The following is a 26,150-nucleotide window of genomic DNA, read 5'->3' as shown; positions in this document are numbered from 1 at the left end:
TCATGTCCTCATCAAAAGAGGACTCAGGAAAGGGGATCCATTAGCGCCACTTCTCTTTAATGTGGTTATCGAAGCTCTAAATGGGTTGTTGAGGAAAGCTTTGGAGAAAAACTTGTTCACAGGTTTTCCAGTGGGCTCAAACAATGTAAGAATAAGCATACTTCAATACGCGGACGACACAATTTTCTTTGGTGAGGAAAAAATGGAGAATGTCAAGGCTATCAAAGCTATCCTAAGGACTTTCGAACTCGTATCAGGTCTCAAAATTAACTTTGCAAAAAGCAGTTTTGGAGCAATAGGAGTGCCTGATCAGTGGAAGCAACTAGCAGCCAATTACTTAAATTGTAGTTTGTTGGCCATTCCTTTCGTGTACTTGGGCATACCTAGTCGGGAAAACCCGAGGCGATGTCAGTTGTGGGATCCTGTCATTAATAAGTGTGAGAGAAAACTAGCTAAGTGGAAGCAAAGACACGTTTTCTTTGGGGGGAGAGTGACCCTTATACAGTCGGTACTAACATCGATTCCCATTTACTTCTTTTCATTTTTTAGGGTCCCTAATAGAGTGGTGGACAAGATAGTGAGCTTACAACAAAGATTCCTTTGGGGTGGCAGACCTGAGCATAACAAGATTGCTTGGATTAAGTGGGAGACCGTGTGCCTACCAAAAGAAAAAGGAGAATTGGGCCTCAAGGACATTAAGACTTTCAATCTTGCATTGCTTGGCAAATGGAAATGAAATCTCTTTCAGCATCAAGGACAACTATGGGCTAGGGTATTGGAGTCAAAATATGGTGGTTGGAGGAGCCTGGATACAACATCTAGAGTTACCAATGAATCAATATGGTGGAGGGACTTTAAAATGGTTTTTCTTCACACACAACAGGGACGGGCTCTAATGGAACGATGTGGAAGGTTGGATGTGGTGATAGGATCAAGTTCTGGGAGGATAGATGGGTTAGTGGGAAGGAAACATTATCAGCAAAATACCCTAGATTATATCTCATTTCTTGCCAGCAAAATTAGATCATTAGGTAGATGGGAGATCAAAAGGACACAGGATGGGAGTGGAATTTCATATGGAGGAGGCCACTGTTTGACAATGAGATTGCCACAATTGTTAGTTTCCTAAGAGATGTTGAAGGCAAGATAATACAACAACATAGAAGTGATGTGTGGGTGTGGAAGGCAAATCCAAGCGGCAATTATTCGGGACAAAGTGCTTACCATATGTTAAGGGGGGAAACAACCGAGGGGAGTCAAAATGAGTGTTTTGAGGAACTATGGAAAATAAAGATCCCAAGAAAAATCTCAGTCTTTGTCTGGAGGTTACTTAGAGATAGGTTGCTAACAAGAACAAATTTACAAAGGCGGCAAGTGCAGATCAATGACTTGTCTTGTCCATTCTACAAAAGCATGGAGGAGGATTCAACCCATTTGTTTATCCACTGCAACAAAATCCAACCTATTTGGTGGGAATCCCTGTCTTGGCTGAATATACAAGGTGTTTTCCCACAAACCCCAAATCAACATTTTCTCTAACATGCATCTGTTTTGGCTGAGGGAATAAGGGTCAATAGGTGGTAGTGCTGGTGACTAGCTTTGACATGGTCCATATGGCAGCATAGGAACAACATATTGTTTGCCAATGCAACATTAAATGGCAACAAAGTGTTTGAAGATGCAATATTCTTACTTTGAACTTGGCTTAGAAGTTTGGAGAAAGATTTTACAATACATTTTAACCAATGGTTGAGTAATATTAGGAGTGGTTTTGTCTATTAGCTGAGGATAGCAACATAGGATAACAGTATATGCAGCCTTGTGTTCATAGCCATCGTTTGGTTCCTATCGAGACTATGCTAAGTCTGATATACGGAACCAATTGTTTGGTCTATCTCAACTATGTATCTTTGTACCTCTGGTACTTCGAAATATATATATATATATATATATATATATATATATATATATATATATATATATATATATATATATATATATATATATATATTGTTGTTATGAAAGTGATGAAGAACAAACAAGAACAGCAACAGCAACAGAACAATATGTCATACACAAAATTTGCAATAAAATGAAAGAGAGAAAGGAGAGAAAGAACACAGAGAACTTACGTGGTTCACCCTTAATCAGGCTACATCCACAGGAGGGAACATAGAGCTGTTTATTATTGATGAAATTCAAAAGGGAAGACCATTCCAATTACAGAGCAGCCTTGCCTTATATAAGCAAAGGATTAGAAAATGGCAGAACAAGAAAAACAATAACCGAATTAACTGCCATATGGATTTTAGTCACAATCCACCACCTTGAACTAACATCCATATAAAACATAAACTGCACCCTCCAAACACACATGAACTTAACCCCAACAATCAACATTGAGCAAGCTTAACAGTGATCAAACTTACTCTTTGGGACTAGTTTTGTGAACATATCAACAGGATTGTGCAGAGTACTGATCTTATGAACCTTAATTCTTCTTTCTGACCGAATGAAGTGATATCTAACATCTATATGCTTGGTTCTATCATGATGAACCTGATCCTTGGCAAGCATATAGCACTAAGGCTATCACAGTATATGTTAGCATATTCTTGATTAATTTCGAGATCATTTATCAGACCTCTTAGCCAAATTCCTTCCTTTGCAGCTTCAGTAAGAGCCATATATTCGGCCTTAGTAGTTGAGAGGGCAACAAAATGTTGATGTGTTGCCTTCCAACTCACCAAAGCAGCCACAAAGGGTGTAAGCATACCCTGTTAGGGACCTTCTCTTGACAAGATCAGCAGTAAAATCAGCATTAGAATAGCCAGTGAGACAACAATCCAAGTTAGATCCATAGATCAAACCTATATCTGTAGTCCGTTTAAGATATCTGAAAATTCTCTTCACAGCCTTCCAATGTTCCTTCTGAGGTTGGTTTAAGAACCTACTAACCATGCTAACAGCATAAGCAAGGTCAGGTCTGGTGCAGACCATGGCATACATGAGGCTGCCGACAACACTTGAGTATGGAACCTTTGACATATAGTCCTAATCAGCATGAGCTTGAACCTTTATCATAGCAGACAACTTCTCTTTTTTTGAAAGGGGAGTACTGATAGTTTTAGAATCAGTCATTCCAAACCTCACAAGTATCTTCTGAATGCAATCCTTTTGAGACAAAAATAGCCTTTTCTAAGTTATGTCCCTATAGATCTCCATTCCTAACATTTTCTTTGCAACCTCTAGATCTTTCATATCAAACTCACCACCCTGGAGGATCTTCAGATTTTGTATATCACACATGCTTGTAGCTGCAATAAGCATGTCATCTACATAGAGTAGAAGGTAGATCATTGATCCATCCTCCACCTTGTTGTGATAAACACAACAATCATAGAGACTTCTCTTGAATCCTTGGTTGGTGATAAAGCTGCCAAACCTCACGTACCATTGTCTTGGGGATTGTTTCAGTCCATATAAGGACCTCTGCAGTTGACATACATACATTTCTTTTCCTTGAACTTCAAACCCTTCAGGTTGTTTCATTATAATATTTTCTTCCAATCTTCCATGGAGAAAAGAAGCCTTGACATCAAGCTGTTCAAGTTCCAAATTTTGGTTTGCCACTATAGCAAGCAAAACCCTGATGGATGTATGTCTAACCATAGGTGAAAATATTTCATTGCAATCTACTCCTTCTTTCTGGCTGAATCCCATGGCAACTAACCTAGCCTTGTATCTTATCCCTTCCTTTTCTGAAAGACCAGGTTTCCTTTTGAATATCCACTTGCAACCTACCACATGTCTTCCTTTAGGTACTTCAACAAGTTTACAGGTTTGATTCTTATATAGAGATTCCATTTCCTCTTTCATAGCTAACAACCAATTTTTAGCTTCAGGATGATTGATAGCTTCTTTGTAGGTGGCAGGTTCATTTGAATCTATTTCTTCAGCTGCATGTAAAGCATAATCAGCCATATCTTCAAAGCCATATCTCTCAGGAGGCTTGATGACCCTCTTAGGTCTCTAACTGATTCTAGGATTGAGTTGAGCAGGCTCAGGTTCAGCATTCTGATGAGACTCATTTGCACTGGAATCTTCTGATTACTTACCTTCTTGAAGAACTACAGGAGATGTATCTCTATGACCCCCTTTTTCTGAGTCTTTGGTTATAGATTCTACATCTTTTTCTTGAGGAGAGTGACAACTCTGTGTTTCAGTAATTGGAACCTCAATTTTAGGATGGAGCAGATGTGATTCATCAAAAATTACATCTCTACTGAGAAGAACTTTCCTTTCAGAGGGTGACCAGATCCTATAACCTTTCACCCCATCACCATAACCCATGAACAAAGCCTTTCTTGATCTAGGTACCAGCTTTCCTTGATTGACATGATAATAAGCATTGCAGCCAAATACTCTTAGATTTGAGTAGTTTGTTGTTTTGTCATTCCAGATTTCAATAAGAGTTTTAAGTCCTATAGCAGTAGAGGGTGTTCTATTGATAAGAAAATAAGTTGTATTGATAGCTTCTCCCCAAAAACTTTTGTTGAGGCCAACATTAGACAATTAGCATCTTGTTCTTTCCAGAAGTGTTCGGTTCATTCATTCAGCAACTCCATTTTGCTGAGGAGTGTTCCTAACAGTAAGTTTTTTAACAATTCCTTCTTCTCTATAGAATTTGTTAAATTCTGTTGAGCAGAACTCTAGGCCATTGTCAGTTCTGAGTCTTTTAACTTTCCTTTCAGTTTGTTTTTCAATCAGTTCTTTTCATTCTTTGAAGCATTTGAAAGCTTGACTCTTCTGACTCATGATGTAGATCCATGTCATTTTTTAGTAGTCATCAATTATGGAAAGGAAATACCTTCCACCACCTAGTGAAGGTACTCTTGCATGCCCCCAGCAGTCAACATGAATGTAATCAAGAGTTCCTTAGGTGGTGTGAATTGCTTTAGGAAATTTAATCCTATGTTGCTTGCCGAAAACACAATGTTCACATAATTTAAGCTCATCCAGTTTCTGATTTCCCAACAGCTGTTGTTTTTGGAGTATCATCATACATTTTTCATTCATATGACCAAGCCTTATGTGCCACAATTGAGTTAAGTCAGTATGCTCTTATTAAACTTTGATGAGACAGCTACTAGATCATCATCAATACATGTTGTACCTTGAAGTATATAGAGATTACCCCTCTTTATACCCTTCATCACTAATGTAGAGCCTTTCTGAATTTTCATGACCCCATTTTTAGTGTTGCATTTGAACCCCTTTCCATCCATAATACCTATAGAGATTAGATTCTTCTTCAGCTCTGGAACATGTCTAACTTCAGTGAGTGTTCGGATAATTCCATCATGCATCTTGATTTTTATTGTGCCAATTCCAACTGTCTTGCATGAGACATCATTTCCCCTAAAGACATTTCCACCCGATTTCTCTTCATAGGTGTCAAACCAGGTTTTGTTAGGACACATATGAAAGGAACAGCCAGAGTCTAATATCCACTGATCTTTAGAATGTTGGTGGTGATCAGAAACTGAGAGAACATGCTTATTTTCAAATGTGGAACCTTCCTTGGCAACAACAACAGATGGTTTGCCCTTTTTCTTAGGACAATCTTTCTTCCAATGACCTGACTCCTTACAGTAGTACAAATGTCCTTTGGATTGACATGAGTCTTCTTCTTTCCTTTAAACACTTTTTCTTGATGTTCTTGTTAGAGTTAGAGACCACAAGACCAAAACCATTTGATTCTTCAGAATTTCCAGGTGCTTTAGATCTAAGTTCCCTTGAATATAAGTTGGATTTCACCTCCTCCATGGTGACAAATTCCTTACCAACACTAAGAGAATTGACAAAGCTCTCATATGATGGTGGTAGAGAGGCTAGCAAAATCATGGCAGCATCTTCATCCTCTATATTAACATCTATATCTCTTAATTCCATCAAAATAGAGTTCAGTTCATCAAGATGATCCTTAAGAGATGTACCTTATTTCACGTGTAAACCAAATAGACACCTTTTCAAGAAGAGCTTGTTGCAGATTGACTTGGTCATATATAGCTTTTCCAACTTAAGCCATAAGCCACTTGCAGTTTCTTCATTAGCAACCTTATATAAAACTTCATCAGACAAAGAAAGCAAGATTAGTGAGTGAGCATTTTCTTCTTGTTCCGCGAGTTCTTCAGTCTTTGAAACAGAGGCCTTTTCTTTTGATTCAGAAGTCACTGGTTTCTTCATAGATGCAGAAGCAACAGGAGCCCAAACACATTGTTCCTTCAACAAAGCACGCATCTTGATACGCCACAGATTGAAGCTTTTCTTTCCATTGAATTTCTTAATCCTGATTGTGTTTGGCATGATTTCTTGAGTGTTTTTTTATCACAATGAAGCAGCGAAAGATACCAGAAACAAGACTCGCACAACTTGATCTTCGTATTCAAACGAGAATCTTGAATTCCCTTGATCGCAACTTGAGCTCTTGATACCAGTTTGTTATGAAAGTGATGAAGAAAAAACAAGAACAACAGCAACGGCAGAACAATATGTCATACACAGAATTTGCAGTAAAATGAAAGAGAGAAATGAGAGAAAGAACGCAGAGAATTTACGTGGTTCACCCTTGATTAGGCTACATCCACGGGAGGGAACAGAGAGCTATTTATTATTGATGCAACTCAAAAGGGAAGATCATTCCAATTACAGAGCAGTCTTGCCTTATATAAACAAAGGATCAGAAAATGGCAGAACAAGAAAAACAATAACCGAATTAACTGCCATATGGATTTTAGTCACAACCCAACATATATATATATATATATATATTATTTTTGTTGATAAAAAGAGAGAGAGAGAAGGCAAGTGAATCCATAGGTTTCACATATGAAGGAGACCAATGAGAGAGAAAGAGCAAATACACATTGAAATGGGGTATGATATGTTTTAACTTTTAAGTATGAAGCAACCTTTAAAAGGGTTTTTTAAAAATGATAAAAAAAAAGAAGGGGAAATTTTGTCATGGGCGTTGTGGCAGGCAGGCACTATGGCAGCCGGCCATACAACGACAAATAACAAATGGGGAATTGCAAAGGGGTCCAAAATCGCCACATTATAGTGTTATGGCGCTAACCATAACAGTTATTTAACAACATTGGTTGCATCAGACATTTCCTAGTAATATAATAAAAACGAGGATACAATTTGTAATGCAAACTTTACTTGGAAACGCATGTTTGAAACTTAATTGTCACCGGTACAAATCAGACCAAGAATGGCTTCTTTCAGTACTTATACCAATCTTGATTTAAGTCTTATTTAATAGTAAGTTTGTTCAGAAGCATGAGCATCACAAGCCAAGTGACCAACCACACAAGGTTTCTATTATTAACGTTTTCTCCTCTAGGAGATATCACAAATTAAAAGTTGGTAAACTTCTTTTCTTTCAAGCTATCCACAGTCTCCTTGAGGCTCACTTCCAAAGGAGTATATTCAATCCCCAAGCTCTTTGCCTTTTCTTTGGATACCTGATATATTGGCACATATGGCTTATCATCTGCACACCTGATAATATTGTTGACAGAGAGAAAATGGTATTAGAAAAATCAAAACAAGAAAAACTTGAATTATTTATAATATATAAATGCAAACACAAAATTAGATCGAATGAAGAGTGACGTTGGACCCATAACCTAAATATTTTGCATACAAAATAACATTTGAAGGACCTATACATGCAAAGTTTTTATACTTGGCCCTATCTTAGGAACATAAGATTCAGTAATTAATTCCAAATGAAAAGTTCTGCATATGTTAGCATGACTATAAATATATACTGGAAAAGTAAAAATAGTGGGGAGGTGTTAGTCATTAGATTATCATAACTATGGTGAAACCATGTGTCTCAAATATGCACCAAGAGTTGAATATGTATCAGTATTACATACACTAATAAATACAAGCTACGTCTTAGGAGAGCTAAGTAACATATGAAATGTAGCAAAAGTTCATCAAGTCCGAACAAGCCATAAGATATCCAATCTACAGCTAAAAGGGGAGTAATTGTCCCACACCAATTGTAAAGTAATTTATCGTAATTGTTGTAAATTTTGACAGATTGATATTGTAAATTAAGACAAATGGGTAGTTACCCCATATATAGTCTAGTTTAGGAAGGCTGTTATGTTGTCTTAGCCTATATAATCTAAAGGTTTTGTATATCATCAAATAATGTATTCCAATTTAAATTCTTTCTTTCAACTAATATCAATGCTTCATGTCTTCATTTTCAACACTAAATTTTGTTTTCAAACAGGTAAATAAAACACTAAAACAACTGGCTATAGCAGATGGAGATTTGCGTTCATGTATATGAATTGTATGCATTCTTGAAATTATCAAAATAATTATACTTACTTCTCTGGAAGTTGTAATGTCGGGTACAAATCAGGTAAAACCTTCACAATTTCTGAGTAGTGTGCCACTCTCTCAACCAAACAATACCTTCCATTAGCTGAAGCATTCTCATATGCTAGAATATGGGCATTTGCAACATCTTTCACATTGACCCAACCATAAGATGCATTTGGAAATGTTTCTGCACCTGTATCAAGGCGATGGAACTGTTACTTCAATTATCTAAGATTTGTACAGTGGAAAATCAAGTATATTGGAAGCAAGTAGAAATTATTAATATTCATTAAAATAACAACTATATAACTCAAAAAGATAGTAGACTATGACTGCTATGATTATGAGATATTGTATGTCTCTATTTTTTAGATTACTTTTCCATGCACCCTGTCAAGTTAATTTAATCAGCCATTCCTGAGTTGCTGACATTAGAATTAAAGTTTGACTTCAGCAAAGCTTTTGTAAGAATCTACGCTTCCTTCAACTTGGTTTGGAGATGGTATAAGTAAATGTCCCATTTCAATCTTTAATCTGATGAAATTTGTCAATTCTCACATGCTTCAACATGTCATGTAAATTTTGAACAGAGTTATGGATTATGCTGATGGTAGATTCAATGACGCTGAATAGCTTCATGGGTTATTGCAGCAGAATACATAAATCCTTTTAGTAACCTATTTATCCAAATAAAGCCACAAACCTATTACTTTCAACAAAAATCACATTTCCCCACATTTTTGGGCTATAACCATAGAGTGGATTTTGCATCTTCAACTAATCCCACCCAACAACATCTTCAAATCACTCAGCATACTTGTCTTCATTCTTCCACAATAATAATCCCTTCCAGTAGTACTTCTGACTTTAGACAATAATTAAGCTACAAAGAGGGAACATAGTAATACTATGTAGCTCAACAATAATTGTCATGATTAAGATGCCCATATCTAATATCTCAAGGTACAATTGTACATTCAGATTGAACTTATTAATTATTATTATAACCCTCCTTTTCATATTCTATTTGAATTTTCGTTTCAATATTGTCTATTTACCTTTTCATTTTGTTTGATCCACAAAATAGTTCAGTTGAAAAAAGAACATTGTGTAATCCAGATACAGACAAAGCAGATAATAGAAATTTTACAGCATAATGTACAAATAGTAATTACCATTAATTATGTTTAAAATTGAAGCAGCACTTGTGTTAAGGACTGGTTGCAAGAGAGGTCCTATCACCATTGCTGGGTTAATAGTAACCATGTCAATGTTGTTCTCTTTTACGAATTTCCAGGCAGCATCTTCGGCCAAAGTCTTTGAAAGTGTATACCACCTCTGAAGTATAAATAGGTAATGGCAAGAAATGTGAAGAACATAGTAACATAATATACATGATAAATTGTTACACTTTGTTGACATTTAAAAAAATACATCAGCATTATAGCTCAATAGCAGCTGTTCTCATATAATATTAACAAAATGTGAGAAGCAGCTTAGTGGCTCATCTACGCAACAAAATAAGTAAAAAAAACAGGTGCATAAAAATTACAACCAACACAATTTAATCATATGAACTAATCTTCACAAGAGATGACATTAAAATGATGCTTTGAGTAGACTACAGAATCCTGTAGAGGACCCAAATATAAGAGCACATCTAAATTGCAAACTGTTAGTGAGCATACAATAAGGCTAGAACATCAAAACATGATAGGGGAAATATCAGTTATATTGTGAACAGCATTTGTGCACTTAGATGCTTTGGAAAGCAAAGAATATAAACTATTGATGGTGTTCAGCCAATGGTTTCTTTGAAGGATTTGACTCACACATAAGTGGAAGTAAAGAGCAATATTTCATTTATAATCTTCTTTAAAGACATATTTATCTGCTTGTTTGTTTGGGAAGAAATCATCATGCCTATCCTGGTATGCTTTTCCTCCCTTTTAAATTGTCTTTTGTCAAAATAACAATGGAAAGATACATCCATTGAACTTTGCGAACTTAATTTTGTCCTTTGGATATCAAAGCAAGCAATTTACTTTAGCTCTCTTAAAAGTTAAAACATATTCTCGTTCCACACTAATCAATGAAGCCTTAAAGTGATAAGCTTACCACCAGCAATGGTAGCACCTATAATTTCCAACAGTCATATCTACCACTCTTTTTACGATTAAAAATTGAAACCATAAGGCAATGCAAAAACAACCACAAGATTTAGTTACCAATTCCAGCCTACTTCTGACATAGATTAAGGCCACCCACGTTAACTTCATCTGTTTCTAATATTTATGTCCAAGATGAACTCCAGAATCTCAAAGTTTTACCATTTTTTCTATGTTTCATTGGGGAAGTAATGCCCTATGAGGCAGGGACTTTAACACCAATACTGGACATGAGACAAACATGAATACTCCAACACAGTTAAAGTCCAAGTATAGTACACTGGCACATCCCCTCCCCCAACACACATATATTAGAGAGAGAGAGAGAGACTCAAATGAAATTAAATATGAACAAAATAACAAAAAATCTAAATTGGTAATCAATATATTCACCTTCTTCCTACAACAATGAGTGACAAAAAAATCAAGAGACATCATTTTACAATGAAAGTATTTTATCTCTTTATTCAAATAAAAAACAGAAAATGAGAACAAGATAATGAATCTTTCAAGAAAATATCTAAAAACAGTTTGTTACATTTTTTCTATGATAATGAGTCTCACAAAAAATACTGAGATATTACTTTTCTAACATCTTTTGTCAATGTCATATAGTTTACACACTTACCATCATTTAATAGAGCAGAAGCATCCCCTGTGCATGAAATCCATTCGACTCACATTCATGATCAAATCAAATAATCAACAAAAACATGTTTACATGTTTGAAGCTAATAGTAGCAAGGAAAGTTGCATTATTGACCTTTCAGATAGAAAGCATATATCCCAATTCCTGATTCTGAATAATGAACAGAAAAGAGATATGCATGCAAACTTTCCAAGGAATGAAAAAGGTAAGCAGGAGATTTAGATCAACTTCAATGCTTCTACAACTCTTAGCTTAGGAGCTTAGAAAAGCAAGGAATAGAGTCTTCTGTTGCAAGTTCATGGTAATGGTTCCTTAGCTTATAAGTAGACCAAGCAAAAGAATATAGGCCTGTTTGATTCCCTTCTCATTTTTTGGTTTTAAAAACTGTTTCCTATAGCAATTTTATACTTCTCAGAAATCAATTTCTCACTCAAAATAAGTTTTGAAAACTGTTTCTATTCCAAAAACCAAAAAACAGAGATAGCTAGAAGATGTTTTGTCATTTTCATCATATTCAACATCTCTCTCAATTCCACACACTCTGCTATGTGCCTTACACTACTCTCTAACTGTCTGAGCCACCTTGTTTAGTTGCATCTGTCCACAATATTTCGCAATATTAATTTAAAAAACCTTGGACTAAAGTGAAAGTTTATCAGAATACCTTTGCTTCCCTACACAAATCTGGGTCGGAAAACCAAGTCTCATCAACTACTACATAGGGAGTTAGAGGCTTTCCGTTGTTCGCAACTGCAGCAACAGAAGAGGTTAAAACAACGCGTTCCAGCGTCGGCAAGTTTACACACGATTTCAGAACATTGAGAGTCCCCTTCAAAGCTGGGTCTAACAATTCAGCCTGCAATTAAAAATAAAAATATAAAAATGCAGCCAACCCATATGAAAAAGATTTTTCCTTTTTAGTCACTTTACTTAGAAACACCCCCTTCTTAGACTCTACACATAACATTTCAATCCTTTTAGACTTTTAGTCCTCGCTGTAGGGGCAAATATGATTAAGGGCATGTTTGGTGAACCCCTTCAAAAGGTACTTTTGTGTAAATGTTATGAATGGGAAGCTACGTGCACAGCCCATAAGGAAAGCATGCAACCTGCTGCATGAAGCATTCACAGCGAGGAAGTTAGTTAGGAAGTGCCAATGCTGTTAGGATTCTATTAGAAGTTTCTGTTAGAGGGTTCTATATTCTGTTAAAAACCTTGCCTTATAAATAGCTTGTAATAAGGTGTTCAAAGGAATGAGAATATACGCTACTTTCATCTTCTTCTTCTCTGCAATTTCTGGGAGGCACTTGGTCCTCGAAATCCAAGTATAACAGTAAACGTAATTTTGGAGAGTACCTCGGTGACAAGACATGTTTGATTACCTTCAAAAGTACGTTTGCACAATACAATTTTGCCTGGAAACTATGTTTTGCAAAGGCAAGGCTTGGGTTGCTTTTGCAAACTCAAGTCTGTAAACTTTAATCCAAGCATGCACTAATATGATACGTGTAAAAACTAAAAGAGAATAAAAATGGTATTGCACAAAGATTAAAAGATATTTCAAGAGTAGTAGGGACTAAAAGACAAAGTTTTTGTAACGGTAGCAATCAAAGGAGTAGTTAAAGATTGAAAAAAAAAATGGAAAAAAATGAGAAACCTGGGGGTCCTTGACATTGTGATAAAAGGGAGAAGCAGTGTGAAACACTGCATGGCAACCTTGAACGACAGAGTTAAAGGAACCTTCTTCGAGAAGATTCGCCTCGTAGAGGTGCAGTCTCTCCTTAGCACCGTCGAGGCCAATCAAGTGGTTTGTTTTTTTCGGATCACCTGCACATCACATATTCATTATTCAATCTTTTAATAATTTGTGATTAAATTACTTATTTGATATTTATAATTTTATAATTTTTTTTTATAATTTGAAAGTTATTTTTTTAGTTTCTATTATTTATATTTTAATTTTTTTGTAGTTCTCTAGGTATGAAAATAGTTGATTGAATTCATATCATTTATATTTTAATTTTTTTAGTCCTTATAATTTAAAAATGATCTTTTTAGTCCTCATATTCTATATTTTAATTTCATTTTAGTCTTTATTATCAAAATAAGAGTAATATTATCCATTACAATTAATTACATAAATATTAGCAAATAATTCATAACTAATTTATTGTAAAATAATTTGTAATAAAAAAATAATTGATAATTTATAATTAATTTGTAACTGATTATTTTTATATTTTGTTTTTATAGTAAAGACTAAAAGGTAATTAAAATATAAATTATAAAAACTTTTAAATTATAAGGACTAGAATTAAAATGTAAACGATATGGATTAAAAAAACCACTAAAAAAATAAGAATCATGAAATGAAATTATAGGACCAGATGAGTAATTTAACCATAATTTATTAATCATTGAAATAAAACAATCATAATGCAGGAACCAATTTTGATATTTTTTTCATTGGCAGCTTGTCAATTTTGTTAGATTTTTCTTCTCAAACTACACATTTTCTCTCTTATTTTTTCTTAAAATATACTATTTTTTCAAAAAATTCTCAAATTATATTACTTTGATGCAAATCTAAGGAACTGATTTTTTAATTATTAAAATAATATAAATATTATATTATAAAAATATATTTTTATTTGGTTTTAAAATAATTTTTTATTAAAATAATTTCATAATTTTTTTATACATTTTTTAAGAGATATATACAAATAAGGGAAAATATAAAAATTGCAAAAAATTATAATATAATTTTTTAGTTATAATGTATATATTTTTTTGTTAAATTTACGTGTGGTTGATGTTTTTGTTTTGGTATGTTTATTAATTAAATATGAGAAAATTAATTAATAATATTAAAAAAAATTAAAAAATGCAATAAAAAAATAATTAATATATATTTCTTATGTAATAGACATAAAATTTAGATGTGAGACTGAGATGATAGTCAATATTATAAAAAATATTAAAATTATTTTAATAAAAAATTATTTTTAAAATCAATTAAAAATATATTTATATAATATAATATTTATATTATTTTAATAATTAAAAAAAACCAATGTACTGTATAAAAAAAAACCTTTTGTTAGAAGGAGACAGAAACTCGAGATCTATCTATCTTAAAATTATTTTAATAAAAAAGTATTTTTAAAATCAATTAAAAATATATTTATATAATATAATATTTATATTATTTTAATAATTAAAAAAAACCAATGTACTGTAAAAAAAAAAAAACCTTTTGTTAGAAGGAGACAGAAACTCGAGATCTATCTATCTTCAGTGTTGAAGGAAAAGGAAGAGATCATAAGTTTCAATATTTCTCGTAAACAAAACTAACTATTAACATTTGCTAAAATAAAATTACAAGTGACAGAAAGAATCAAAATTAACTCTATATTTTATCCATCTACTTTCTACTCTCTTTTTATAATTTGTAAAGTAGAAAAATGAGAATTTAGAAATATTAGGAAAAAAATTGAAAAAATTATAAAATTATAATAAATATATATAATGAAATGATTACATTATTAAAACAATGATTATACCAAGGAAATGAAAATAACTAAAAATGAAGGAAAAAAAAGGAGAGTAACGGTGACGGACTTGTGTCGCGAACGGTGGCCTTAACGGTGTAGCCGCGAAGGAGGAGGAATTTGACTATCCAGGAAGCAATGTAACCGGACGCGCCGGTGACACACACAACCTTTCCAGCGCCGCTGCTCATTTTCTCGATTAGTAAATGTATTTTCTTCTGCGCTCTGTTTCAGTGAATCTCTCTCTCTCTCTGACTCTGCGACGTTGACGCGTGTTCTCTATTTATAGTGCTAATGGCTAATGCTGTGGAACTTTAGTCCTGTAAACGCAGGATCAACGTAATTGGGTTTGTTACACAAAAAAAATACTATAATTAATTCTTATAATAATTTAGCATCAACGTAGCACATATTTAATGTAACGTGGCACATATTTAATGTAATTTTTTATTTAAATTTTTAAATTATTAATTAAATAAATTATTATAATTATAATTTTAATAAGATTATTATAAAAAATAATAATTTTATCATTTGTAAAAATCTACGATTAGGTAATAGTATAAAAAATATCTACACCCTCAATTTATTGTAGCTAAATTCATTTTGACTATATCCCCTCTAATTATATTTTAAAATAGTTATTAATGTAATGTGACTAAAATATAATATATCGCCTCTATTTTTTTTAAGGAGATCGAATAAATCATATTTGTAAGTATTAGAATTAAAAAAGAATAATATATCACCTCTAAATAGTCATTAGAGACTATTAAAAAATTAAAATTTATAAGTATTAAATTTAAAAAATTAAACCAAATAAATCATATTTATAAAAGTAAAAAATATTTAATTCATATATTACATAACACTTTTTTATATGAAAAACACTTATTAAAGTGACATGGAAAAATATCTGGACATCATTTGTGGACATCTTTTATTTAAAAAACAGTTATTGTATGTACATGCTCCGACAAAAGGTGGGGGGTGGTAGTTGGAATAGCTCATGAGCATCTCAACTCAAGTAATCACGTTGTAAACGTTCTAATATTTTGTCCATCTTTGACAAAGAATGTAGTAAACATAATTATGATTACTGATGTATTAAAACATAATTAGTTGAGAGAAATAACAGAGTAAGCTGCCTAGTCTCAATAACTTAATAGGGGTAAATTAACTTTTAAAATTCAAATTTTAAATTTTAAATTTAAATTTCGAATTTTGAGTTTCAATTTTTAAATTTTAATTTTCAAATTTTCTGAAAAAACTTCTTAAAGTAATTTGTTTCTTGAAAAAAACTTAGTTTAATTCTTGATTTTTGTTTTCTTAATTTTGATTTGGACTTGAAATAAAACTTGTATTGTTTTCTTGTCATTACATCATCAAAACCTTTATACACATACATTTACATAATCAACACTCTTTAAAGATTTTTGTAATTATAGGAATAATAACTATTACTTTTACCTCTCTTCTAGGAGTGTTAGTGGTTTGAGAGGATATCACTATAATTTTTTCAAACATTTGAAAATATATTAGTATAATATTTTTAAACTTAAAAGAGAAGTTAATATAAGAAAATAAAAAGATGAAATTATGTGTAATTTGATAAAAGTTTAGGAGGTGTTACTATAATTTTACTCTAATGTGTATAAAAATTAGTATTTTAGTTTATGGATTATATATCATAAATGGTTTTTTTTACATAATTTAAATCTAAATAATAAATAAATAATTTTGAAATTTAAACTATATTATAATTAAAATTCATATTAAGTAATATATAAATTATATTTTATATTTTTATTGAAAAATTTAAATTATCATATATAATTATTTTTAATTATTGATAATTTTTTTAAGAAAAATTATTAAATTTAATTTATAGATAAAATAAATTATGATAACTTTTAAAAAAAAAAGTATTACTAGCATTTCTCAATAGGAGAATTACTTCCACAATATAAAATATGTTTTTAATGCCCTGGTAATTTAATTTTTTTAGTTTTTTGGTTATTGCAAGTATTTTTTAGTTTTAGTCATTTTAAATTATGTATGTTTTATTTTTAATGATTAAAGAAACTTATATAGCACATTTAATAGAGAATAATGTGTTATCCGAAACCATTTTAAGAACAAATACAATGTGTAATGACTAAAATTATATTTTCTTTGTAAGGATGAAAAATAAAAATACTAAATTTCAAGGATAAAAAATATATATTAATAACGTGTGAAATGCATAAAAAGAATATTGATAATGTCTAATTGAAAGAGTAAGAGAAGTGTCACCCGGAATATATTAAAACAAATAATAATATTTGTGTTTTTATATGTTATTTAAATTTATAAAAATCGTAAAATATAAAAAAATTAAATCAATAAGAAAATTTATATGTAATGCTATTATTGGTATATAAAGTAAAGGATAATATTTGGAAAAAATGTTTTTTAAAAAAGTAATAAAAATACATAATCATTTATTAGACAAATTAAACTAAACATATAAAGCAGTATAATTCATTAAAATTTATTGATTAAATTATTTGTGATTTTGCTATTGTCTTATTGGAAAGTTAAAATAATGGTTCGTTTTTTGTTCTTGTTTTTTTAGTATACTAAAAGTAGAAACAATGTTAGCGGAGAGGAAAGAAATAAACAAGTATAATAATCAGGAAAAAAAATATACGCTTTTTTTATCCGTAAATTATATGATTTAGCACATAGTTTAACTAAGAGAAAAATACTTATAAGGTTGTGTTTGAAAAAAAAATAAGAGAAATAATATGAATGAGATAGAAATAATGTAGGGATGTTTGGTAGGTGAGAAAATGAAAGTCAATAATTTTAAAATTGATGAGAATTATTATATTATTTCTGGCTAATTTTTACTTATCTCTCTCTTCATTTCTTCTTTATGTCTCTTCAATCAAACATATTAACATATCATTTTGTTTTTTTTTACCTATTTTCACTTTCTCTTTTTATTTCTATGTTATACTTTATTTCTCTTCTTTACACCAAACAGAGTCTAATATTAAATATAATTAATTTGTTCCTTGTTACAAATTTATCTTTAAAATCATATAAACAATTATTTGTGTTTGAATATCAACCTAAACCATTAATACACATGAACTCTTCTTTTGCATAATTGTATCTTATACTTTATTTCAGTTTATATTTTTCCAGTTTTTGTATTTCTAAAGATGTTTCTTGTTTTGTGATTATTTTGTTCATTTATCTTGGTTTGTTGCCATTTAATTACTTCTCCAATGGTACCTCTCCTGCATATATCCATAGGAAGTAATTATGAATATTCTCCTTATAGTTTATTTTCATGCATATAAAGAAAGCATTCACTGAAAAGTCAGCTGTAGTAATTGCTTAGCTCAGATGAAAACATGAGATTTCAATGCCTAGCTCAGATCCCCATATGTTTATGTCCCCACAACATTTGATTGCCACACCAAACCATTCATATATTTTAATAGGAATTGCATTGTTTTTTTTTTTTTTTTATCTTTTATCAGTCGTGTGAAGACAATGCTAGAGGGCTTTGGTTTCTGGATCAATCTTGTCATTTGTAATGCTAGAGGGCTTATTCTTGGTTAAAGGGTAAGCCAAAATTTTTAGAAAATTGTGCCGACTTTAGACACTGGCGTAGAATACTTCGCTCGTGGCATGATAACTAATGTGGTAGCAGTACTTAAATAGCATACATGATATCAGGGTAGCAGTACTCCCAAATTAGCTTATTGCTAATGATGTATCAATTATTTAATATTTTAGAACATACTGCAAACTTAAACAGCATACCTACTAACTATGTATACTCCCACTTATTAATAGTTTGTAAGGTCATGTACCGTGTACCTATACCAGCACCACCAAAGAGTATTGCGAACCTGGTAAATATGGTTTAAACTAGATGGCCTAATGAGAACTTTAAAAATGTGGCATTCCAACATATTATTGGTTTTTATGTTCCTTTACATGTGAAAAATTATTAAGTTAAAGTTTTTTGTTTTGTTTTGTAGGGAGTTCCATACACTATCTATTGGAAAAATGAGAATGCTTTTTACAGGAAACTCTAGTGCTTGGGAAGCCAACAATTTTTACCAGTCATAGTGTTGGGTAAATCACTAATCCTTAATTAGAGTTTGATCACTTTCTTTGTATGTCTTTGTTTTTTAATTTTTTTTTACGTATTTGTTCATATATTATTGTTGGAAATAATTCAAGTCTCATATCGGTTAAAAATAATCACATATTAGAATATATAAGTGAGGGGTAAGTGTCATTCCTTGAACTAACTTTTGAGATTGAGTTAAGTCTCTCACATTATACATTTTAAAAATTATTTTTCTATGTATTTGTTTATATATTTTTTACAAATTTATGTTGTATGCATAGTGTGGGAAACGTAGAATATATATATTTTAATTATGATGATGGTATATGGGATTGATTTCGTGTGGTTTCTCTCACGTCGAGACAAGCATTGGCTTTAGACTGTTTCTCTGTACTTTTTGAATATGCTCTTGTTGAATATGCTCTTAATCATGTGTTTAATTTATATACTATAAAAGGAAATTTGTACCATTTTTTTAACAAAGAAATTCAGACCGTTAAATATAACTTCCAGCACGCTTTTAATTTTTTCATAATTATTGTAAAAATATTATGCATAATTTTTTAGTTCATAGTGAATTAATTTGATATTGCATCTCACGTCCTAGACTCCTTTGTAAAATGTCTTTTGAAAGTTGATAAATTATATATTTATCATTTAATTCTCTGCTTGATTTTTCGTGTGAGAAAAGGTTTCCTTTTTGTTTTGACATTTTACATTTTCATAAATAATAATAAAATTAAAATACATACATTTTATATTTATCTCTTTCATTTTATCTTTTTTTTATTTCTATCTCTAAATTGAATTTCAATAATTTTTTTAAATATCAATAATTAAAATTAATCTTATATCTTAATTTGAATTTTTAATTGAAAATAAAAAATATAATTTAAATATTTTAAGATATATATTTATTATAAATTATAATTATAGTATAAATTATTTTTAAAAATACTTATTTACTATGAATTTTAATTATATAAATATAAATATAAACATGGTCCCTCGCGAAGTCAAGAGAAAAATGAGTAGTAGAATAAAAGGGACAAAATTTATTATAGACCGAAAAATACGTATAAGTTTTCCAAGTGTAGAAATAATATAATTTTTGGCAAAAATAAATTTTAAAACTTGTTCGATAGATATTTAGTTTCTTTATTTTTATTATTCATTTTCTGTTATTGGTATTAATGATACACTACTACAAATAAAGTTTTTTAAGTCGGTTCTGCAGGTCATTTTACAATGGGTTTGAACCGTCATAGCACGCAGTGTTGTAAAATGTGTTAACCTTTACAACGATGGTTTTGAAACCGTCTTTAAAGACTGGTGTTTTTAAAACGGTTTTTAGAATAACCGTCTTAAAATGTATTGTTTATTCAAGACGATTATTATTTATTAACCGTTTAATAGAACAACTTTCTACGACGGTTATTGCTAAAACCGTCTTAGAAAGTGAAACATACTAAGACGATTTTACCTATAACCGTCTTAGAACGTGAGACATATTAAGACGGTTTATGTTGTAACAATCTTAGTATGTCCTTTGTTTTGAAGGCTTTCTAATCGTCTTAGAAAGTGAGACATACTAAGACGATTTTTCAACAACCGTCTTAGTATGTCATTTGTTTGTGAGACTTTCTAAGGCGATTGTTTCTAAAACTGTCTTAGAAAGAGAGGCATACTAAGACGGTTTAAGTTGGAACAGTCTTAGTATGTCCTTTGTTTGTAAAACTTTTTAAGACGATTATTCATACAACCGTCTTAGAAAGTGAGACATACTAAGACGGTTTTTCAACAACCGTCTTAGAATATATATATTTTTTTAATTTTTTGGGTGCAGCTCTAATTTTTTAGGTAGTGTTTTAATTATTCTATACATTGATTTGAAGCAAAAGAATTTACATAATAAAAGAATTTGCATAATAAAAGAATTTACATAATTAATGAAAGAATTTACATCATTTTGAAGAATTGTAAAATCGTTTAATCACATAATAAAAGAATTTACATAATTAATGATAGTATATAATTTTGCAAGAATTTAAAATTACTATGGAATATCTAACATTGCTAACTTCAGTTGTAAGTTGTCCACAAATTACAAACTTTGACAACAAAACTTTCATAAAGCAGTGCTAAAACCTTCCTCACCATGTAATGAGTCCATAATTAAGGGCATATGCAATAAATCCCTGAACAAACAAGGACATTGATTAAAAGTTGATATAAGGATCACCGAGTGTTTATCAGATAAAAATAAAATAAAGATCACTTAGTTCTTAAATGCTAGAACAAACAATTTTATATTCTTCTCAACACCAGCAAGAAAAGATTACTTACATAAAATGTTTAAAAATCAAAATACATTTAAAAAAATTGTGAGCATAACTACATGATACTTTGATAGATTTCACTGAATGGTAATCAAACTATTTTCATAAAAGCATTCACCTCTCACACTTCATTTGCAAGCAGTTCATTACACAGGTATATGCAGTTCATTTGCATAAATACATGATACTTTGACTAGCAAATAAAATTAGGTACTAGATAAATATTGGCAACAAGCAGCATACAAGTATCATTGAAGATCTTGTGGCAACACCAAAACAAAATGATATTAAGCATTGCCTTAACAAACACAGATTATACAATATACAATCAATCCGAATTATTTTAACACAATTTATACAATCTTAAAATTAGAGTAATGAAGTGTCTAACTATACTAGTTAGGTAACAAAACTCACCTTAAACATAATAACACTAGCCACAATGGTAAATGCTGTGAACATAACATAATATATGGGAGATACCACTGCCGCATTAAAAGTATCCACTGCCTGATTGTAGAAATGAAAAAAAATATTATCACATGAATTATAAAGCAGAAAAAACTATTCATCAACCCTCCCCCCCACCCCCCAAAAAAATGGTGACAATATGTAAAAGTAATTGCATAATACTAGTAAGTAGCATAATCATGACAAATGAACATCCAACACCAACTAAACATATAGTTTTATCCTAATCCAGCATATCCAAGTTTAAAGCCAAAGAGAAAATGAACTTGTTCACATAATAAACCATCCAAATACCTAAACTCAAGTTTGTCAAACTCGAGAGTCTAACAAGAAATAGTTTGGATTGGCCAAGGAAAACTACTGTACCTTATTTAAATAATTCATTTGGGTAAGAACACAAACAATTACAACTAGAGAGAATGCCCAAGTTTGAGGGTAAATTAGCTGATTCATCCCAGACATTGTTAACTTTATGACAATTCCAAGAGCCTTAACACTCATAACCTGTCAAAGGAAAACCTTACAATACAAATACAGGGGGGAATAACAAGGGGATACAAATACTATTAGAAAGTCATCAATGACTACATAATGAGACATACCGTTATAGAACCTATAAGGGAATAAACACCGATATAAACCATTATGTGTGTCTGGCCATAGAGAGGAATGAAGTGGAAGATAAGGATAAAAGTAACTGTTATTACCAAAGCTGCATAAAACAGAAATGCTGCAGTAGAAAAATTATGTTCTTGGTTAGTCGTTAAATTATGTTCTTGTGTCGTGGCAAAAATGGAAAGAAGCATAATCATGTTGTCAAGTAGAAACAAATTCTGATAGATGTTGCGGTTTGAGATTATTGTAACTTGTCTGGATCGGAGTATAAGATAAGACAAAATTTCATCTATATATTATATTGTATATATTCATTTAATTTTATTTTTTTAATATTTGCTTCTTTTAAATATACTTCTTAATTTTAATTTCAAATTTTATTTGGTTTAATTAATAGTCCAAAAGATTTATATATCAATTATTTCAAACCACTTTTCCTTTTTATACTTTTTTTTAACTATTTATTTATCTCTTTCAATTTACTATTTTCATCTTTATTTTTAAAAGAAATTTCAATAATAAAAAATGGCATTTATTTTTATGGTAATTTAAAAATATAGTATATATATTAAAAAATTCATTCATAATAAATTTTAGTTATATAAAAATATTTATTTATCCTATTATATATATATATAAAGGATACAATAGATGGTATATATTTTAAAACTTTAAAGAAATGAAATCAAAATCTCTTATCCAATAATTACATATCCGATTTGACCTATGGACGAATACGCAAGCATACGTTTCATAAATAAATTACTTTTTACCCATTTTAAAAATATTATTTTTAGTATAACCAAGAAGATTGATTTGTTTGTGGGATATAGTTATCACTTTATGTTTAAACTAAACATCTAACTCAAGATTGATCAAGAGATTCAACTATTAAATTATTTGTATTAATAACTTTTAATTTTTCATTTTTTTTAAAACATAGAGAGGAATGAAGTGGAAGATAAGGATAAAAGTACCTGTTATTACCAAAGTTGCACAAAAGAGAAATGCTGCAGTAGAAAGATTATGTTCTTGGTTAGTCGTTAAATTATATTCTTGTGTCATGGAAAAAATGGAAAGAAGCATAATCATGTTGTCAAGTATAAACAAATTCTGATAGATGTTGCGGTTTGAGATTATTGTAACTTGTCTGGATCGGAGTATAAGATAAAGACAGAATTTCATCTATATATTATATTGTATATATTCATTTAATTTTATTTTTTTAATATTTTCTTCTTTTAAATATACTTCTTAATTTTAATTTCAATTTTTATTTGGTTTAATTAATATTCCAAAAGATTTATATATCGATTATTTCAAACCACTTTTCCTTTTTATACTTTTTTTTAACTATTTATTTATCTCTTTCAATTTACTATTTTCATGTTTATTTTTAAAAGAAATTTCAATAATAAAAAATGGAATTTATTTTTATGGTAAATTAAAAATATAGTATATATATTAAAAAATTCATTCATAATAAATTTTAGTTATATAAAAATATTTATTTATCCTATAAGCACGGTTGAAATTGCAAATGTGTTACAAAATTATAATAGAAATTTTAATCCACTTAATAGTATATGCAACTCATAGCATAACATCTTTATATGCCCTTTGTGTCCATGTTGAGATATTCCCTTGGAAAATATGTGAAGCAAAACAAAGGATATAAAAGAATAAGTTAGGATGAAGGTACAAGCTTTGTGCAATGCATAAATTTGGATAATAAGTAGCAGAAAGATGGATTATACATGGATGAAGGGGAAAACATACAGATGAGTGCCCCTCTTTGGATTTGTTAAGGTTCTACATAGAACTCAATCTATAGTCTACAGAAGTATAGTAACTACATTACTTTCTGCACTTGTAAAATAACTATAAAATATATATAAAAAAAGGCAGGAGCTCAAGGGGTACACTTGGGAAAGGAAAAATCAACAATACATTCAATTCATTTGTCATTCCAAAACCAAATAGAATAATATGTATTACTCACTTGTTATCATTCCCACCCACCAAAGCGGCTCATACAAGTAAGAATAACCTCCACTTCCTGTCAGATATAATTTTGGATAGTCAGTCACTATTGCACATGATCCATCAGGGAGACAATGAACCAAAAAAATAAAAACTATTAACAACACACGATAATACAAGTGCACTGACTTATATTATATTCATCCTAACAGAAAGAACAAATGCTAGAGATACAGAAACATTAGGCAACAACTATTTTGTAGAGTAAATTAAATAAATCAAAGAAAAGAGATCCATAAACTACTTCTCAGAATTTAAAATTTTAATACTTCCATAACGTACTTCTAAGAATTTGTTAAAATTTTAAAACATTTAAAAAACATAATTTATAGAAAAAGAATATTTTAAAAAAACATATAAAATAAAGGTACATTATTATAATTGGAGGTATAAATAACAATTGTCAGATTTAATTAACTCTTTGTTTTGTTAAAGAAGAAATTGAAAGAGTAAAATAATTCTCTTGAAGCAGTGCCGGCCAGCCATGTATAGAGGAGTGGCTCATTCTCTACCCTGAATTTTCGGTAGGCCTGCATTTTTCTTGATCATCAGAGAAGCAATGTACAGGTTTCCAGATGCAGCAGAATAGCAAAACGCCATGTTTCTGTTGAAATTTTGCAGTTCTAGGTCATTAGGGTTCAGTAATTTAACCAGCAGATCCACAAAGTGAACTTGGTCTGTTCCTGCCACCACATGAAGTAGTGTACCCCATTCCTTGCTTACCACCACACTCATTTTGTTGGCAGTGAATTACTTATTCTATTTAACAATTAAAACATGACAACAAGGGAACAATCAAGTAGATGTAGCAATTCTATTTATATATTTAAAAAATAGAAAAAATAATTAATTTTACATGATTAATTTAGTGATTAAATTATTATCTTACTTCAGTATGCAAAGCAGCTGCGGCAGTTTGACGTTCCGCTAGGTCTATTGTGAGAAAGGTCTCAATTAGTGGCAGGGATGATGCTGGGAAATTCTTAAATGTGTCTGCTATGCACCGTTTGTATGATTGTCGGGCCTTAAAAATGGTAGCATGTGGCAACTTTGATTTCTTACAAGGTTGAACACTTGTGCACAAATTACATCTTTGAAAGGGCTTCTCAACGATTTACAGATTGAAAAAAGGTAATAAGAAAATGTGAAGTCATATAGGTACTAGATAGCATTGTTTAACCAAACTTGAAGCTTTGGCATAAATGTATTTGTGAAAATGACCTGTGTTGGAGTACAAATGATATCCACTGGTACATCATGGATTAACAACTTTTCAACTAGAATATCGTCCACCAATTGGCAGTCATGCACTGCAAGGGTAGTTCTCAATATGTTATATACCAACAGAAGACAAATTGCAAATTTTACACATGGCAAGAATAAGCAGATAATGAATATGACTGCACATTACAAAATGGTATGGAGGGACTGTCTAGGGCATATACTACATTAAATTCAGTTAGCATATCAATAATAGTGCAAGAAAATTATTTTACTTTCAGGTGCTTACCCTGCCCCGCTATCACTTTCTAAAACCAACCAAAGGATCATTTTGCAACTGAGATAATGTTCAACCCAAATAAACCTTTATATCAGGCATCCAGTAATTCTTTTTAAAGAATTATTTTTTTAATAAATAAAAAATGAGGTTCCATCAACAAGTTGTGTCATACCAATGTTTGAAAATTGAAACATGAAATAAGTATGTATATACATGAAGTTACTCTAGCTGTTGGAATTGTGTTTCCAAAATGTTCAAGA

The 26,150-nt window shown here is 30.7% G+C and overlaps 3 protein-coding genes across 3 annotated transcripts; 1 reads left to right on the top strand and 2 right to left on the bottom strand.

Annotated features, from left to right (window-relative positions):
• Window positions 1-202: 202 nt before the first annotated feature.
• Window positions 203-736, top strand: LOC102661044 (uncharacterized). The gene is made up of 2 exons (XM_006603117.1): window positions 203-435; window positions 550-736. The coding sequence occupies exons 1-2, from the start codon at window positions 203-205 to the stop codon at window positions 734-736; spliced, it is 420 nt and encodes a 139-aa protein (XP_006603180.1).
• A 6,486-nt stretch (window positions 737-7,222) lies between these two features.
• On the bottom strand, window positions 7,223-15,062 carry LOC100816745 (phenylacetaldehyde reductase). The gene is made up of 6 exons (XM_006602122.4): window positions 14,854-15,062; window positions 12,890-13,059; window positions 11,897-12,088; window positions 9,591-9,753; window positions 8,422-8,608; window positions 7,223-7,569 (listed from the first exon to the last, which is right to left on the bottom strand). The coding sequence occupies exons 1-6, from the start codon at window positions 14,972-14,974 to the stop codon at window positions 7,425-7,427; spliced, it is 978 nt and encodes a 325-aa protein (XP_006602185.1). The 5' UTR covers window positions 14,975-15,062; the 3' UTR covers window positions 7,223-7,424.
• Window positions 15,063-21,074: 6,012 nt separating this feature from the next.
• Window positions 21,075-25,124, bottom strand: LOC106796863 (probable magnesium transporter NIPA4). The gene is made up of 6 exons (XM_041011758.1): window positions 24,902-25,124; window positions 24,349-24,405; window positions 22,334-22,443; window positions 22,098-22,235; window positions 21,678-21,770; window positions 21,075-21,119 (listed from the first exon to the last, which is right to left on the bottom strand). Exons 1-6 carry the CDS (start codon window positions 25,122-25,124, stop codon window positions 21,075-21,077), a joined length of 666 nt encoding a protein of 221 aa, XP_040867692.1.
• Window positions 25,125-26,150: the final 1,026 nt, after the last annotated feature.

The sequence above is a fragment of the Glycine max genome, chromosome 18 (assembly GCF_000004515.6).
Source record: "Glycine max cultivar Williams 82 chromosome 18, Glycine_max_v4.0, whole genome shotgun sequence".
Taxonomy (NCBI): Eukaryota; Viridiplantae; Streptophyta; class Magnoliopsida; order Fabales; family Fabaceae; genus Glycine; species Glycine max.
The sequence above is the reverse complement of the archived record's forward strand: the minus strand, read 5'-3'. Positions and strand labels throughout refer to the sequence as shown.